This window comes from Nannobrachium achirus (assembly GCF_963921795.1).
Source record: "Nannobrachium achirus genome assembly, chromosome: 18".
NCBI classification, from domain to species: domain Eukaryota; kingdom Metazoa; phylum Chordata; class Actinopteri; order Myctophiformes; family Myctophidae; genus Nannobrachium; species Nannobrachium achirus.
The window spans coordinates 23767073-23785579 of record NC_137825.1 but is presented as its reverse complement, the minus strand read 5'-3'; the positions used below and the strand labels follow the sequence as shown (position 1 = coordinate 23785579).

The window sequence follows — 18507 nt, the reverse complement described above, 5'->3', positions numbered from 1 at the left end:
TACCGCGTTGCTGTTTTGATACACGCCAATGAAAGAGATGAGGATGAGGCTGTGGGGTTATGGATGTGGCTTGGAAGAGAGAGTAGGCGTGCTGGGGTTGAGGGAGGGGAGTTCCCGCGGTGGTGTCTACATATTGGACACGCCGCTGTATCCCATGGTTTATGGCTGTGTATAAACGTTGGTGGGGAGGGTGGGGATGGGGATGGGGGGGGAGACGCTGGGGTCAAAGTCCTTAATGTGTGAGCCATTGGGCTTGGAGAGAGGGGGATTTCATGGGCTTAATAAACATGGCTCTCAGTCTCTCTCTCTCTCCTCCTCGGCACCCTGGGAAATAAAAGCGCTGTGTGCCAAGCTGACAGCGGTAAACATAACGGAGCTGCTCCCCCTCGGGGCAGAGATGGTTCTACAGTACACACACTGAGGGGATGATGCTACACAAGGGTGTCGCACCAAATTCTGGGCCCTGGGCACAAGGATTCACTGCGGGCCCCACCATGAATGTTCTTCATAGGGGGATGAGGGGGTTTAACCCATTTAGACTATTGAAAAATAGCAGATCTACAAGCTCGCAGCGCGGCACTCGGTGCCGCGCTGCGAGCTTGTATAACTGCTATTTTTCAATAGCTAAAGTATAAAATAATTAAGGCCCCCTCCACCTTGGGCCCTAGTAACTCAGTCCCACTCCCCCCCTTGTGACGCCCCTGATGCTACACACTGAGATGGAGTAGAGCACACTGGAGCTCCAAGCCATGGGGGTGAAAAGTAACTAGATTTACTCAAGTAACCTCACATAACCCATTAAGACTCCAGGCCCATTCTACAGTACAAATGTCTTCTAAATATATATCATATATATATATCAGTGATTCTCAAACCTTTTCATGTCAAGGACCCCCAAAAATTATATGTATTTGGCCACCGAAAAAAAAAAAAGCAAATATACAAGCTCACAGTGCATCACTTTGTGCCGTGCTGCGATGTTTCCATTTGTATAGTCTCAAGAGTTAAGCCCTTTGCACACAGGACAGTTGCGTTTTTTTTCGTTTGCATTGGATTTGGTGTGCAATGCTGTGCGGAATCGGCGCTGCGGATCCCAAAAGGAGTCATAAAAGGAGTGATGAGTTTTTTACTGCATGCGACAAGACGCATGAATCGAACTGGGTTCGATTGAGAAAAAAACGCACTGCTGCAGCCACTCGTCGCACGGCTAATTCGGATCCGGTGTGCATGAGGTCGTAGAGAAACTGTCCGTTTTAACCGTGCGGATAAACACGCCTGTGTGCAAGGGCTTTATGGGGATCCTTAACATGAATAAAAAAGTTTGAGAACCAATGAACTAGTGCATGTTTCAAAGACAACTCTCGGTAGCTACAATCAGCTAACTGGAGTACAGATAAAGTGCATCACAGAGACTGACTGTCACAACGTTTAAGTAAAAGAAAGATGGCGGCAATTGAACGGAAATTAGTTTGCAAATGAAAAACGTCGATATTAGACTATGAACTGCTACCAAAGCTGAAATCACATTAGCAAAATTGGACGACTTATTATTCCGGCTCCATTTGGGTACACTCACTACGTTAAATTGAAGGTTTTGCAAGTGATATTTTGTGGTTATAAGGTTGTTTTCTTTTTTTGTGTGTGAAAAGTTAAACTGTATTTTCAGATGGGTTGCCAATTTCATCCAATCAGGAGAAACAGTACCCACTATTTTAGTGTTCCAGTTACAATTTTTTCTGCTTATTTTTTGGTGTCATTATTTCCAATTTCACTTGTTTATCCTGCATCCTGTATGAGTTCTCTTTCCTGACTGGATTAAATATCTGTCCCGACCTGAAAATGCATTTTCTGTTCACTAAAGATCTGGAGAGCCAGGGACCTTTGGATAAAGGACTGAAGAAGCACACCATAACAATGATTACTGTCATATAGAGCAATTTAACCAGTAAGACTCCCTAATCGGGAGATAAGCGACCGTCAGGTCGCATACACAAACTTTAGAAGGCAATGGTAGCGAATCAGGAGCGAATAAAAACATATCGTCTCTGTTGCGTGGAAACCTCATACAGAAAGTCCAAAACTGTTACTTTTCAGGATTCAAATTCAAAAGTTCAAAAGTGACGCTTTGCGACGTTTTCCGAGCTTGTGGATCTGCTCATTTTGATGCTTTTGTGTGATGCTGTAGTATGATTAAGTAGGACGTGATTACAAAAAATACACACACACAAAAGTTATAATAGGAAGATAGGACTTTTCTGCCCGACAGAAACAATGCCTTTAAGACGGAGGGCAATACCGTTCTGGGTGAGCTTGGTGGAGCAGACCAGGGTGGAGATCTGGAAGGAGTCCTTGCTGATGGTGCAGGTTCCCAGGTTGTGGTTGCTCTTCCCCGTGGAGGCGTAGCCCTTCTCCTCCAGCTCCAGCTTGGTGGCAGGCAGGTTGAGGTACAGAGACGAGTCCTCCAGCTTCTTAGCTTCTGCCTGGAGCAGTCGGGTCAGATTTTAGCGGACGATTAATTTTCGTACAAAATTATTTTCAATTTATTTCATTTTTTTTTTTTTACATTGGAACATATAGTTCACATACCAGTAAGACTCCCTAATCGGGAGTTAAGCGACCGTCACGTCGCATACACAAACATCAGAAGGCAATCGTAGCCAATCAGGAGGGAATATGGGAAATGGGACAGATCCATGTTGATGACATGACTTTAGAGATACTGTGTACCGCTTTGCGTGATTTTAGGCCAAAATCTGTAGGAGCAGTGTCCAAAAATCTGTTTAGCAAAAATCGGCCTGATGGTGGCTCTAGAAGAGGAGGGCAGATATAAAAAATAACCTAACACAGAAATGAAAATGACCACTATCAATAATATGGCCAAAACAGGCTATGCATTTAATAATTGTGTACCAAAACAATGTAATAGCAAATTGCGGTGCGTCGAATCACAAAATTGTGTCTCATTAGTGGGCTATGGACAGTTCAAAACCTGCCTACCAATGACATCATCGATGAGGATTACAAGCCAATAGAAACTACAGCCTTTCTCCTCTTCCTGGAAAGTTAGCATGCTGAAATAGAAGCCATTGTTGTTGCATTCATGATTATTCTTTTTCTTTTTTTTTTACATTTGAATTTATTTTTGAAAATGGCCAAAACATGCCTACAGTACCAATGTCAGTGGTAGGCATGGTTTCTCAACTGTCCACAGTTACCTGTGACACAAAGAGTCAGTAGAAAGAAATGGTGAGGTATGGGGAAACATTATCTATAATATAAAAAATATTGAGGGGAACTAGAGAAGCTATCCCAATAAATCCCATTAAACTTGGAATAATGGAACGCCTCATATCATCTAGGTCCAGATGCTCTGCATCATTATGAACGGTTCAAGATGCTGAATATGTATGAATTGGTGAAGATGCTGACCATTCACATGAGACTGAAATATTTCAATGTGTATATAGCCTAATTATGTATATATATTTTTATAATTAATATTAGAGAGAGAATAATAATGAACTAGCATTTGTGCTGGGTGGGAAGGAATGGGTCAATGAAATGATTTTAATGTGGAAAATCGAATAAAAATAAAAAATAAAGAAAGGGAAAATATAATATCTTAAAAATGAGCATTAGCAAGGGCCAATTACTGTATATAAAGATAGGTTGAAAATGTACCACGTTTTACAAAAAATGAATTATACACTCAAGGCTGTCATAATGGCATCATAGTCGCGCCAACACCACCTGTAGCTGTGACATCCTGCTGATGTACAATAGCACAGACCCTCAAGTATCACTGCTTAACCCATTTAGGCCTAGAATTATTGAATGCTTTAACCAGTGAAAAATAGCAGATATACAAGGTTTTTCAAAAAATCTTAGAAGGATTCAAAAGACACTTATAGAATCTGGTCAAAATTCAAATTTTCATGATTTTTCAAAAATAGCAGATGTACAAGCTCGCAGCGCGGCACTCGGTGCCGCGCTATGAGCTTGCATATCTGCTATTTTTCAATAGTTAAAGCGTAAAATAATGATACACAATAATGTGTACCCGTTCTGTATGCGTTAATTATAACATATACTGTGATAGCATGAATTATCATAGATTGCAGAGCACATGCGTGTGCCTTAAGATAGAATAATTGTCCACACATCCTGAACACTCGCAGAAAAACAATGAGTTTTGTTGCCGCCGGCTGCGGCGTGACAGAACAGCGGCGACACTCATTGTGTGCTCAAACAGAAGCACTCTCCAGAGGGACGCCCAGTAGACGCTATACAGTCAAAGAGCTCATTCTAACCCATCTTTATCAACACAAACGATGAGGGAGAATGGACTGCGTGGTGGGAGACGTACTGTACTGTCATTTGGTTTTACCTTAAGTAAAAGTAGCAACACCACAATGTACTGTAGAAATAATACCTTGTTACAAGTAAGAGGTCTGTATTCAAATAATATACTTAACTCATACAGTGCCAAACGACTTTCAGATCAACTATCTCACTATGGACTTCACTGCCAGACGACTTTTGGCGACTTTTTATTTTTTTTTATTTTTTTTTAAATTGGACCCCATTAAATCTAGTAAACATGATTTCAATCGCGATTTTGCATGTTCCACCCCTCATACAACCCCATCTTTCATACAGGGCAGCCATCTTTGCTTACATAATGTAAAACATAATGGCTATTATCTCAAGAATGCCTGAACGGATTTCCAATCTTTTTTTTTGTTTGAAAGCTGTGAACAGCCTGCACAAACATGGTGCATGATCTGTGCATGATCTGTGCACTATAAATTACATGGGAGTCTATGGAGATTTTATGGCAATAATGCCATTAGAAGGCATATTTAATTTGGCAGTAACTGAGTTAAAAGTACTCAAAATGTATCAAACTTTTTTTTCTCCAAAAAATAGCTGATCTACAAGCTCACAATGCATCGCATCGTGATGCATTGCAAGCTTGTAGTATATTGAAGTGGTTCTCAACCTGTGTCGGGATCCCCAGGGGTGGCCCCCAAATATTTTGGGGGGTCCCCAGATGATTAACTTAATGTGCAACATTGTTTTCTCACTCAACAGTAAACAAACCAACATAAAGTTTAAGTGTATAGAGGGTTTGTGCACATTTCTAAAGTGACAATATAAGGGCCTTTTAATATCTCAAATATTGAGACAGAAATTGTGAAAATAGCCGTTCTACATGCTCACAACGCCTCGAGGTTGAGAACCACTGGTATATTGTATAGTAAGTGGTTAAAGTATGTTTTGCATTAATAATCTAAACCTGCAAAGCAACTAGTAACTAAGCGTGTGCAGTAAGCTGTTATTGATGTGGAGTAAAAACTATATACTATATTTGCCTCTGGTATGCAGTGGAGTAAAGTACAAAAAAGATACATGAGTGCAGTACTTGTGAAAGGGGACTTAGTAACTTCCCACCACTGAGACCGTCTGTGTCAAATTAGAGCTCATTCTCCCCTTCATTATGAACAAAAAAGGGTGCTGAAGAATTAACTCGTACACATAACTGACACCATCTCCCTGGTTGAAACCCCCAAAACAATGAAAACAAGACGGAATAAAAAAATATTCTGGGTGGATTCTCTCTTGTGCTAACTATTTAATTAACATGGAACAGGAGGGCCAACACAAAGGTGTCATTATACAGGCCGTTTTTAATTGGAAACAAATTAGATTTTGGTGCATGGGTGGGGGGGTGGTTAACGAACGACGCTGCACTCTTTTCAGCTTGTGACCAAATAACAACTGTACTGGATCCATCGGAACACAGGTTCCTTTTTCCAGTTACTGAAAAGCAACAGTTTTGTACATACAAGTTTTCCACCCGACAGTGGCGAATTAAAGGCGGTTTGTTTATTACAGTAGCTGCTAATTAGACGGGACAGTTTTTTTGCTCTGATTCTAGTGGGTATGATTGTCACGATCATGACATTTTAGATGAGTGCGTGCGTGAATGCGTGCGTGCGTTGGATGCGCTACCTTGTAGACGATGAGGTCGTGTTCTCCGTCTCTCAGCGTGGTGCCGTCGTACCTCATCAGCTTGACGAAAGACAGAGCAAAGATCTTCTCTGATTTGTCTTTGGCTGGAGGAGGAAAGATAGGGAGGCGTTAGGAGGACTGCAACCGTTTATCAATCTAATCTGTTTAATTGATTATTAATTGGTTGTGGGGGGAATTGGTACTGTAGCTTTTTTAAATTTCACTTAATACATTTGCACTTGCACCTCATTTTGTGACCATGGCAGGTCTGCATCTCAACCCACATCCGCACAAAGTTGGTTCTCAAAGTGGGGTCCGGGAAACCCCAGGGGTCCGTGAGGATTAACCACTAGAACCTATATACTGTACCTTGGCTATTTGAAAATAGCCAGTCTATAAGCTCATAAAGCATCACTATATGATGTGCTGCGTGCTTATAGATCTGCCATTTTCAAAGGATCTTGAAGAATTTTCTTTAACAACACACATCTCGTATGGGGGTCCCAGTCACAGAATATTGTCAGATAGGGGTCCAAACACAATTCATTTGAGGGAGGTTCCTGGGCATGAAAACGTTTGACCTTGGCACAAGTCGCTCAGCAGAAGAGCGCTCTCGTCAACAAACATGCCAGAGAGTTATGGCTGTGTCCTGTAGCCACGCGTCGGACAGGCTGCTACATACATCATCATCGGGGATCAACAAGCCTCAAATTTACGTGCGCAGGGACGTGATTCATATGCATTGTATCTGCATAAATCCCCCTCATTGGTTGGCTGCCCGCGGCCCTGCCGGTGAATAATTGAAGCACTGGGATGGAGAGAAACCAGTGGAGGGAGGACGACACTGTAGGTGTGCTGCCTGCCACCCATGTTGTTGAGCAGAACATTCCACAGCCAAAGGAAACAGAGATGTACGGTCTGATAAAAACAGAGTTCCAGTAAGATTTTTTTAAGATTTTTTTTTTGAGTTTCGTTTTTGACTTGTACAATATGTCCATGGAGATACTAGACTGGTGACCGTTGGGCAGAATAGTCACCATGGATGTCAAGATGTGCAATACCCGTTGTATCCGTCTGTCTGTCTGTGTCCCTTTCATGCCCATACTTTATATTCCCCCTTGGGATAATAAAGGTATCTATCTATCTAAAGGTATCTATCTATCGTATCTCTGTCTGTCTGGCTCTCTTTTATGCCCATACATGGTGTTCTGTGTCCAGGCCATCAGTCTGTGATGTCAGTACTTTGACGTCAGAGTACAGACAGACATCAGACAGATAGATATTCGGATTTATGTGTGTTCCACTAAATGACACTACCCTCACTGGGTAGTAGCATGACAGCAGAGATAATGATGGTCTCTCTCCTGCAGGAAGAACGTCAAATCTCTCTTGTGGGCCTTGAGCTAAAACGTTTGGGAACCACTGAAATCTGAATCCTGTTTTTGTTTTTTTCCTTTTTTGGAATCCATTAAAATAAAGCATTAGTTAACTAAATGATGAGCACACTGCCTCAGGAGGTAGAGCGGCAGCCGCTTGGGAAACGTACCGGTTCGATCCCCGGTTCCCCCCTGGGTTAGCGTCAAGAGTGCCCTTGAGCAAGACGCTGAACCTCCAACTGCTCCTTACAGAGCAGGTACTGTAGCTGCCTTGCACGCTACACTCTGCCGTCATCCGTGTGTGAATGTGTGCGTGACGGTGTGAATGTAATGCACATTTAACCCATTCAGAACAGGTACACATTTTGTGTATCATTATTTTATGCTTTAACTATTGAAAAATAGCAGATATACAAGCTCGCAGCGCGGCACTCCAGCGCGGCACAGAGTGCCGCGCTGCGAGCTTGTAGATCTGCTATTTTTGAAAAATCGTGAAAATTTGAATTTTGAACAGATTCTATAAGTGTCTTTTGAATCCTTCTAAGATTTTTTGAAAAACCTATGTTTCTATGTCAGCAATCTGGCCAGCCATCGTCAAAGAAAAAGTCCTTTTCACATGGAGCTCAGTTAGTCTGTTCTTGAGAGACTGCTATGTCAGTGGTTCTCAAACCTTTTCATGTGAAGGACCCCCAAAATGATATCTATTTGGCCACGGACCCCCATCTCAAAACATTTAGTTCCAGGGACTACCCAGAAGCAAAATTTGAGTTACAAACATTAGCTTTGAAAATACATATATTCAAAGATTTGCACACATTTTCACGACTTTTTCCAAAAATAGCAGATCTACAAGCTCGCAGCGCGGCACTCTGTGCCGCGCTGTGAGCTTGTATATCTGCTATTTTTCACTGGTTAAAGCATTCAATAATTTTAGGTCTAAATGGGTTAAAAGCGCTTTGGATAAAAGGCTCTATATAAATGCACCATTTACCACATAATGGATGGAACTTATAAGATTACGCCGAATGTAAGTCCACACACAATCGCACCTCTTCCACTGCTGCCGGTAGTCAGTGACAACTTTAAAAAAAAAAAGAAGCCCAAAAAAAGAAAGAAAGAAAGAAAGAAGTGTTTAGCAGGCTCATCAGCGCCCCTGCAGCCAGAGTCACCTGAGGTGAGCTAGTTTCTAAGGTTGACTATTAGAGGCGAGATAACAGCTATTCCCCGGGGTTTGTAGAGCCGGCCGCCTGACGGCATTAGTCCCCGCAGGAGCAGTAGCGGTGGGAGATGGAGCGTGACGGGAGGGCTCTCCACTTGGATTAGAGGGCCATTGCACGGCTGTGAGACCTGTCCATTATCCACCAGAGGAGCTGCCTGCCCTGGCTGAGACGCAAACACAACCCGGAGGGAGGGAGGGAGTGAGGGAGTGAGGGGGGGGGGGGGGGGTTAGTGGTGGCTGTAGATTATGGCAGAGAGGACCACCAAATTGGATTTGGCCACAGACCCCCTGGACAGACGATGTGCCGGCGGCCCCCATAAGAGAAGATATGCGTTCAAAAATTCTTACTGTATCAAAAATATATTAAAATATTTTCAAGATTTGTCGATGTGAGCTTGTTTGGCTTGGTTGGCTATTTCCAAACGGATGCGGTTGGATGCTTTATTGACACATTTTCCTGGGGACCACCTGGAACCTGTGGGAGTCCTAGAGGGGACCCCCTCTAGGACTGGTTCTCTTTGAGAACCAGTTCATTTCGGAACTAGAGAGCTAGACTACAGAAAACCAGGGTGTTTCTGTGTGAAAAAAATAATAATAATAAAAAAATGAGAAAATGGCGATCCGGTTTTACGATGACGTCATTTCATGTGTTCCGGTTCCGCTGCGATTACCATTTTTTTCCACAGTAGTTTGCAAAAAAGACCTGCTTAGATGAGTTTGGCGCTCTGGATGTTCGACAAAAAGACGTGGTGAGACGTGTCTGTTAATGAGGCTGGCAGGAAGGCTTTGCCATGTGGCGGGCAGATGGCACGCCACAGCGCGGCAAAGGCAGAGGGGGGCGGGTTACCCTGCTCTCTCGTCTCTACACACACCCCCAGAATTAAAGAGGATATCGAAAAAGCCGACCGAAAACACAACAACTGGCCGTCCCATCTGCCCGGGCGTGGAAGAAGTACTCAAAAACAATCTAAGTACTGATGCTCGCTGTACGCGCGCGCCAGGGCCTAATACCGCTGATTAACGTGACACGGGGTTGAGCTTCTAAAGTATTTATCACAGCACGACACATCTGTTTGGATTGGATAGCTTCCATTCATTTGGCTGGCAGTCGACGGCGCGGCTGGCTAGGCTTGGCTGGTCGTGGACTATGCATGGTTGTTCACAACGTGACACGGTGTTGTGTTGTACTCACAGTCCTGCGACGAGCGGTGGCGGAAGGTGAAGCGTAGGTGACTGCGATTCACGTCCTCGATGGGAATGGCCACCTGGGAGAGGAGAGAGAGAGAAGGTATCTCAAAATGGATGATTGACCAAACACACACATACTTGACCATTGTGATGCAAATAATAAATGAATGGTTTAATTGTGTTTCTGGCATTGAACATTGAAACATATCATTTTAGGGTTAAAAAAAAAAGTATAATTGCACAGGGCATATATGAAAAATAACTTAAAAGAAATGACATCAAAACAAATAATGTACTATGACTTAATTCATGCGTTGTGACCTCATAGATATATTTATTTACGCTATTTGGGATATATGAAACATTTTCAACAGACTAACTTATACAGATGACTGGAAATGATTATGACGATTATGCAAAATAATTGTGACTAGCTCAAATAATTGCCATCAGGCGATTATTGTGACAAGCCTTGGTTTTATATTTTAGGGTGGTGATTTTATGAATGCCTTTAGTTTTTTTTTTGTTTTTTTTAACCCTAAATAGCTGATCTACAAGCTCAAAGCACGTGATCTTGTAGATCAGCTATTTCAATGTGAGCTTGTATAGTTCCCAAACTTTTCAGGTCGAGACCCAAAAGAGATTAGAGAGCCCGCAGATGATCAAGAATATGATAAGAGCCTGGCAGTGGAGGCTTATAAAATTAATTTAATCCTGGCAGTTCATTATTATTCTAAAACGGCTAGTTCCATTCCTTGATTCTGATTGGCTGGTTTCCCTTTAATTGCTGTGCTATATGAGACTTTAATCCACCCCTTGAATCAGTTCATATCAAACACAGGTGCGTTATTTCTTTCCACAGTGTTCCACAGTGCACCAATTATCTGCACCTGTATTGTTGGCGAAAAAAGCTGGGAACTACTTTTGTGTAGGTGGGAACTACTTTCTTGCAGACCTTGTAGTGAATTAGTGAAATAGAACAGTTTTAATTGGTACATGACTATGATTTTTCATGTTGTCATATTGTAACCGTTTTAGAAAAGCAATAAGCCACTCAAGGCATGTGGTTACCTGTATTTTATAACGGCTGAGAGGGTTGGAGACACTTGGCTTCGCCTAGTTACGCCTCTCAGCCGTTATAAAATACCAGGTAACCACATGCCTTGCGTGGCTTATTGCTTCAATAAAACATTTTTATGATGGAATTTGTGTCCTCACAATGTCTACTTCTCTGAATACAACCCCCGCCCCACTCCCCAAACACAAACACAAACACAAACGCACGCACGCACGCACGCACGCATGCACGCACGCACGCACGCACACAAGGGAATGGGCCAAAAACAACAACACACTCCAAATCCCAGGTCAAATACCTTCTGTTGACAACCAGAAACAACAAGGCGCCTGCTCTCCGGCTGACCCCTGTTGCACTTCAGCAGTAAATTCCCCCGTCCACCTTCGCTTAAAACATTCACCACTTTTATCTCTCGTCCTTGCTGAATATTTATCATTTTTGCCCCCCGCCATACAGTATATGTATTTAAATTTAAATTTCATGGCCCGGTAGGTTTGCAGTCTTATAAATATATTTTCCTCTGCGCTCATATTGGCCATATTATTTATGGCCCCTCTCAGTATTCATGTGCGTCTCTTTTTTTTTCATGAGCATTCGACTTCCCAATGTCAACAGCAGTGGGCTGGCAATGAAACTGTGAAGACTAATTCCCACCCTGAAGTACGATGGCGATGCTTGCCGACAATAACACGTTTTCAAGCTACAGCACCAAACAGTGTTCAATTTGACAGCAAATTTTGATTCAGTCTTTTGAAATGAATTTCATTTAGTTTTAGTCAGCAGCGTCTCAATAAATTCAACCTTCATTGTAGTTGGAAACAATGCCTGTAAAGCTAATAGTGACAAACTAACGTGTGTGTGTGTGTGTGTGTGTGTGTGTGTGTGTGTGTGTGTGTGTGTGTGTGTGTGTGTGTGTGACAGTGAAGGCAGGGGTGTCACACCAAATTCTCGGCCCTGGGTACAAGGATTCACTCAAATTTTGTGCTTTAACTATAAAAAGAAATAGCAGCTTGTAGATCTGCTATTTTTGAAAAATTGTGAGAAAAAAAAAGAGTCTGAATAGTTTTTGAAAAAACTATGTTTCTATGTCAGTGGAGCTCAAACTTTTTCATGTCAAGGACCCCCAAAATGATATGTATTTGGCCACGGATCCCCATCTTAAAATATTGAGTTAAAAATGTTCGCTTTAAAAATTTGCACACACATTTTCACGAATTTTCTAAAATAGCAGATCTACAAGGTAGTCACGCTGTGAGCTTGTATATATATCTGCTATTTTTCAATAGCTAAATAATTAAAGCCCCTCCACCTTGGCCCCTAGTAACCCACTTTTCCCCCCCTTGTGACGCCCCTGTGTGTGTGTGACTGGGTGGCAGTGAAGGGGCACAGACCTTGATGGTTTCAAACCAGCGCGGCTGCTTCACTTGGTAGTAGATGACCGACTTGTACTCCAGGATTCCCTCGTCTCCAGCGCCCGGAAAGATCACGTTCTAGGAGGAGGAGGAGGAGGAGGAGGGGGAGAAGGAGGAGAAGATGAGATGAGTGCGAGTGAGTTATCTCGCAAGAGCGAGTTATTCCAGTTATCGTTGTCTGGGCTGTAACTAAGTATATTCAAAGTGACAGACTCGCAGGGGTCGCGCTATTATCAGCCCGTCCAAACATTGGCACTCTCACCGCATGCGGAAAATTGACTACTGCTTATTCCATCAGATGTGCTCCTGGAGGGCACAAAAAGGAAGAAGCAGCGTTCTCAGCGGTGCGGCCCGCTGAAAGTCTGCTGGTGCTTAATGCGTGACGCCCCCGTCTGTTGGCTGCCAATCTCCCTGACAGCAATGTGGAAATTAGAAATAAATGAGAAATTAAATATTGAAGAGGGGAGGGGCAGAAGCTCACCTGCTCCAGCAGCAGCAGAGAGGGGAGGGGAGGGGAGGAAAGCAGGGCGGACCCCGAAGAGGATTTGACATAATAGTGTTGGGTGGAACATTGTTGCGACCGTCAGGTCGCACAGTTACTATGAAAACCTCCACTGGCTGTCCCTCCGTCAGTCTGTCCGTCACGTCACGTCACGTCACTTTTGGCCCTTACTCTCATCTCCGGCACTGTTGCTCCCATCCATGGCAAACTTTGCACACACACCCCTTGGGCTGGCAAACCACAACCTCCACCCCTGATTTCTCACTTGCCCCTCTTCTAGCGCCATCATGAGGTTGCTTTTTGCAGTGCAAACATGCCGCCATATATGGCAGAGACGTGGCTTGTGCCCACAGAGTACTGAGTGACATTCTTGTTGTTTCAGGAGTACAAATGCCTCGATATTGTTTGTGTGGACATGAATAAACTGTGTGTTGGCGGGGGTGATGCCTAATAGTGTATCAGTCAGCCCTCAGCCATCACTCTCCTCACTGCTCCCTGGCCAGCCAGTGTGCTTTGGGGGAGGGGGGGAGGGGGGTGGCTGACACACTCCAGCACTAATGCCTTCTGACAACCGGCAATTATGAGGAATAACAGGCTTCTTCCCCGTCTTCCAGCGAGCCGTGCAGGGCAGAGCTGGAGGGGGTAGGATGTGGGGGCGCAGGTGCATGTTGCTTTCATGTTTGCTGCCGCAGCTACTCTGGCCCGCTTCGCTAAAGCCGGTGGAGTTCTCGTCTCAAACACTTTCATGTCAAGGAAACCCCACACATTGCTTGGTCACGGACCCCCATCTGGATTCATTTTGTAGAACGGCTATTTCTGAATAGCCGAACTATAAAAAAAATGGGGCTAAAGTGGTTAAACCGATTTTGTGACGCTTTATTAACTTATTTTGCATGGGGACCCCCCCCCCCCCCCCACCTTCGAGGGACTCCCACAAGACAGACCCAGAATGCTTAGTACCAGGGCCACAGGTGAGACAGAGACAGAGATAGAGAGAGTGGTTTGAAGGAGTGTGTTAATATGTCAGTGTGATGGGTACGTTGTGTCCAGGCTCTGGACTTTACAAGAGCATCAAGCACCCTCATAAAAGACACATCGAAGGGTGAGAACAGAAGCCAACAGGCAAAGGACGACAGGACAAGCAGAACAAGAAAGAAGGAGATAAAGATATATTTTTTTGCATCTAATGCCGTAGTACTAAAGGTGCAGTAAGTGACTGTTACTATTATGTCTTTGTTAACATCATTGTTAACTTTTTCCCTTGCCAGATTATTTATTTATTTATTGGGTCTGGTGCCATCAAAAAGCGGCTTACCTTTGCGACGTTATAGTAGATAGATAGACATTCTTTTTTTTTTTTTTTCTTTTTTTTTTTTTTAAGTGCCTGGTCTGCACTTTCGCAGACCAGGCAGCAGAGGGCGGCGTCATGCCATTAATGTGAATTTGGCCGGTCTCGCTTCCCTTACATTGAGAGCAGTCACTGGCCAGAGAGCCTTAGGACCAGAGAAAATCAACACGGAAGAGAATTGGTCTCCGTTGATGTTAATGCATAATGGATTTTTAAGACCATCCCTGCAGACGATGTGATTACAGTACACGGCGGCGCGACCCCTCATCAGCTTAAGGACATCAACAAGGTAAACGAACGAACGGCCGTATTGGCACGGCTCACTCTCTAGAATTGGGGCGAACAGGAACGTCCAAAGCAGTATAAGAGTTAAATAGCTCTATATTCAGATAGCAATCATTTCAATGAAAGGGTTTGCTCAGTGACAGGGGCCTCCCTGTCCCCGTCTTGACAGCTCTTTAGTAAACAGAAAATGAATTTTCAGGCCAATTTGATCCAACCAGGAGATAGAACTCAAAGTGAAAATTGGAAGTAATGACACAAAAGATAATCGATTTTTCAGCCAATTTTCCTGATTGGCAGAAAATCGCAAACCCACCTGAAAATGTATGTTCTGTTTATTAAAGAGCTGGAGAGACGGGGAGACATCTTGTTGCTGAATAAGTATGCTATAGCAATGATTACTACCAGAATATAAGTCGTCACTGTCGGGCAGAAACCTCGTATCTCCAAGTTTCAAATGTGTACGTATTTTCGCGAAGTAAAGCCCTGCTTCATCGGACAAGGCCGTCGCACAAAAGTAGTGAAAACAGCAGATCTACAAGCGTTGTGTGCTTGTAGATCGGCTGTTTTCACTAGTTTAGTTCATTTTTTTAAACGATAAAAACAAACGGTTTTGGACATACAAGGTTTCCACCCGACAACGACGATATTTACGACTGACGACTTTAACTTTTTGTTTTAACAAAAAAACATCACTTAGTGTACATTACCTTAAGCATCAGTCAATGTTATGCTGTTGTTTGATGATATGACTGTTTTCTTGGAATGCCATCCAAGCTAAGCGTTTCCTTTGCTACAAGGCAAGGAAGGGGAAGTGACTTTTCTTTTTATCACGCATCACTCACAGGGACTGGACATAATCGCAGGAAATGACAGTGCCTCTCATCTCCTACTGAATTTCCTCGCTGCCAATTACAATCGGCAAAGAGAGAGCATTTAACCAATTACGGCTGACCTCCGGGGATTCGGATATAGAGATGAGAGGGCAGCCGAAAGCCATAAGATAATGTTGTAGAGACGTGGAGGTGGAAAGCAAATAAGTACTGTACTTAAAGATTAATTTTTGAAGTAGGTTTACCTTACATAAGTATTTCCATTTTCCGATAATTTATACTTCTACTCCACTACATCACAGGGGCAAATATTACTCTACTACTATTATTTGAAAACTGTAGTTAGTTAGTTAGTTATTAACCACCTATCCCCCCCATTTCATTTTGCACTTTTACTTTAAGAATACAGAACTTTTACTTAGTTGCAGTGGTGTAAAGTAACTAAGTACATTTACTCAAGTACTGTACTTAAGTACAAGCTCAGGTACTTCAACTTTGCTGGAGTATATCACTACTTGTACTTTACTTTAGGGGAGGGAGTACTTCTTCCACCACTATGACTCCCAAGGACACTGTGGCGGTGACACCCGTTGGCCTGATCGATGTTTCTTAATCATTGTGGCGAGCCGTCACCGTCCCACTAAATCATTACAAGCACAGCAGACACAGCAGCCTTGAATACAAATACAGCACACATACTGCTCTGTGGACACAGATCTAGACGCTCACGAGTGGATGAACACAACACCTTTGATGAGAAAAGTCGGGGAGAGTGCAGTGTCAAGTCAGACACAACGCCGCTCTCCTCCTCTAGCTCTGATAATTAGTGTGCTAGTCAAATGGGACATCTCTCCCCCAACATTAAGGGTCTCATTATCACTCTGGAGGCTGCAGACAACACCAGGCCTAATAGTCATGGACCGATCCGTGTTCTTCTCGATCTGTGACTAAATAATAAAACCGGGCAATGCTGAGGCCGGTGGCGTCCTGTGTTCATCTGTCATCCCCCAATCCGCCCCCACCCCCCTTCCCCGGGAGGCCTCCACCAAACCCTCCCGTCCTCCACTGGGAGGATGTATACAGTATATCATCATCTTCAGTCGCTCTTCCATCATCTGTCCGGGAGCTGGACACGTTTAATCAAGTCCAAGTGGTTGGCGCTCACACACGCACGCTCACACACACTCGCTTGCACGCGTGCGCACACAGACACAGACACACACACTTTTGTAATGCCACACTTGTGTGGATATCAACATTTTGGGATGGTTGATTTTATGAATGCCGCTTTAAAATCTTCATTGCAATTTTTAACCCTCACCCAAAAAGCCAAAAACAGCTAGTCTACAAGCTCTCAACGTGTCGAGGCATGTGAGCTTGTAGATTGACTATGTTCAGTCCGTGACACTGCTGTGCAACTACATGCAAGTATAAATCAGGCATAACTCCAACCCCAACTCTTAAACCTAACCTCTAAAGGCTTCATTCCAACCCTAAAACTAACCTCTAAATGCTTCATTCTAACCCTAACCTCAACCAGAGGATCAGACCCTTCCTTAACCCAGCTCCTCATCCAGACATCAGTCATATCAAAACTCGACTACTGGAACTCTCTCCTCACTGGCCTCTCGGCATGTACACTTAAGCCTCTCCAATTGATCCAAAATGCCACAGCACAGACAAAATGTTCACATCTCCCCCCTTCTCCACTCCCTCCACTGGCTCCTGGTTGCTGCCCGCACAGAATACAAAACACTGATGCTGGCCTTCAAAGCAGCCAAAGGTATGGCACCTCCATACCTTCAAAGCCTGATCAAAACCTACAACCCCACACGTTCACTCAGGTCAGCTAACACAGGGAAGCTGACAGAACCCTTGCTAAAAAACCCAGGACAACGATACACTTGTCCTAAACTATTCGCCCTCCTGGCCCCCAAACTGTGGAATAAACTCCCTGTTGTATCTAAAAATGGCCCTCACTAGTATAGTAATACAAGTAAACACACACAGGGACTAAAACCAGTCCATGAGAAGCAGCACATCCACATGTACCACGCACAAACGTGTGTACAGAACATGTACACAGACGAATGTGCCGGTTCTCACTTGCACACGCCACAACCTCCTGGCCCAGTATCAGCCATTCTGTCCTGCCACGCCTGTCCCACCTCTACTCTTCCCCCTGTACTCTCCCAACCTCTCTCATATTTCCGGAACATTTGCCAAAAAATAGCAGATCTACAAGCTCACAACATGTCGCAATGTGATGCGTTGTGAGCTTGTATATCGGCTATTTTTTGGCAAAGACATTTGATAGAGAGTGGAAAAAAAGACTGTATCAAGTACGTATATTCGAAGTACCTTTTACCAATAGAGGGTTCAAGTGGTACCGGATAATATGGAGCTCGGCAAATAAAAGGTGAATTGATCCCAGTGAGTGAAGGAGGACGATATCACGATAAATTCAATCTCCACGATACGATTATCGTGAGTGTTTTTTTATCACGATAAACGATAACATCGCTTATCGTCCCATCCTTAGTTCCTGGTCTAAATGGCTTAAAGTGCAGGTAGACACAGTGAACATGTGTAGCGTGGCTGCTGTGCGGGAGCAGCCAGCCAGCCAGGCAGGCAGTGGTGGAGTTACAGTAAGTGGTGCAGCGAGCTGTGTGAGATTACAGAGAAGCCCTGTAAATCACAGCCTGTCTGGGAGACACATCAGCCCTTGTTGTCCGTCTGACGGATGATTCAACTCAACTCAACTTCAATTTATTGTCACACCACCACCACAACAACACCGTTTAGACCACCAGGTGTAAAAGAGGAGTGGGTGGAATTCTCCATGTGCACAGAGAGCTCCCCACAAGTTTAGGGTTACATTTTAAACCCTTTTAGGCCTGGGATTATTGAATGCTTTAACTATTGAAAAAAGTCTTTTAATATATCTATTTAAAAGCGAACATTTGTAACTCAAATATTTGCTTCTGGGGGGTCCCTGGAACAACATAATTTGAGATGGGAGTCCGCGGCCAAATACCTGTAATTTTGGGGGTCCTTGACAAGAAAGGGTTTGAGAACCACTGATTTAGAGGAAGGATTTAGAAGTCGGGTCAAAGATATCCAAAGACTTGCACACATTTTCACGATTTTTCAAAAATAGCAGATCTACAAGCTCGCAGCGCGGCTCTCGGTGCCGCGCTGTGAGCTTGTATATCTGCTATTTTTCAATAGTTAAAGCATGAAATAATGGTTAA

The 18507-nt window shown here is 43.7% G+C and overlaps 1 protein-coding gene across 1 annotated transcript in view; it reads right to left on the bottom strand.

Annotated features, from left to right (window-relative positions):
• Positions 1 to 18507, bottom strand: part of dock1 (dedicator of cytokinesis 1) — a 433218-nt gene that overhangs the window by 338593 nt on the left and 76118 nt on the right. Inside the window, exons 15-18 of the mRNA XM_080747125.1 lie at positions 12268 to 12366; positions 9803 to 9875; positions 6016 to 6119; positions 2297 to 2480 (exon numbers count right to left, since the gene is read on the bottom strand). Of these exons, the coding sequence (XP_080603251.1) occupies positions 2297 to 2480; positions 6016 to 6119; positions 9803 to 9875; positions 12268 to 12366 (460 nt within the window). The remainder of the gene's footprint in view (positions 1 to 2296; positions 2481 to 6015; positions 6120 to 9802; positions 9876 to 12267; positions 12367 to 18507) is intronic.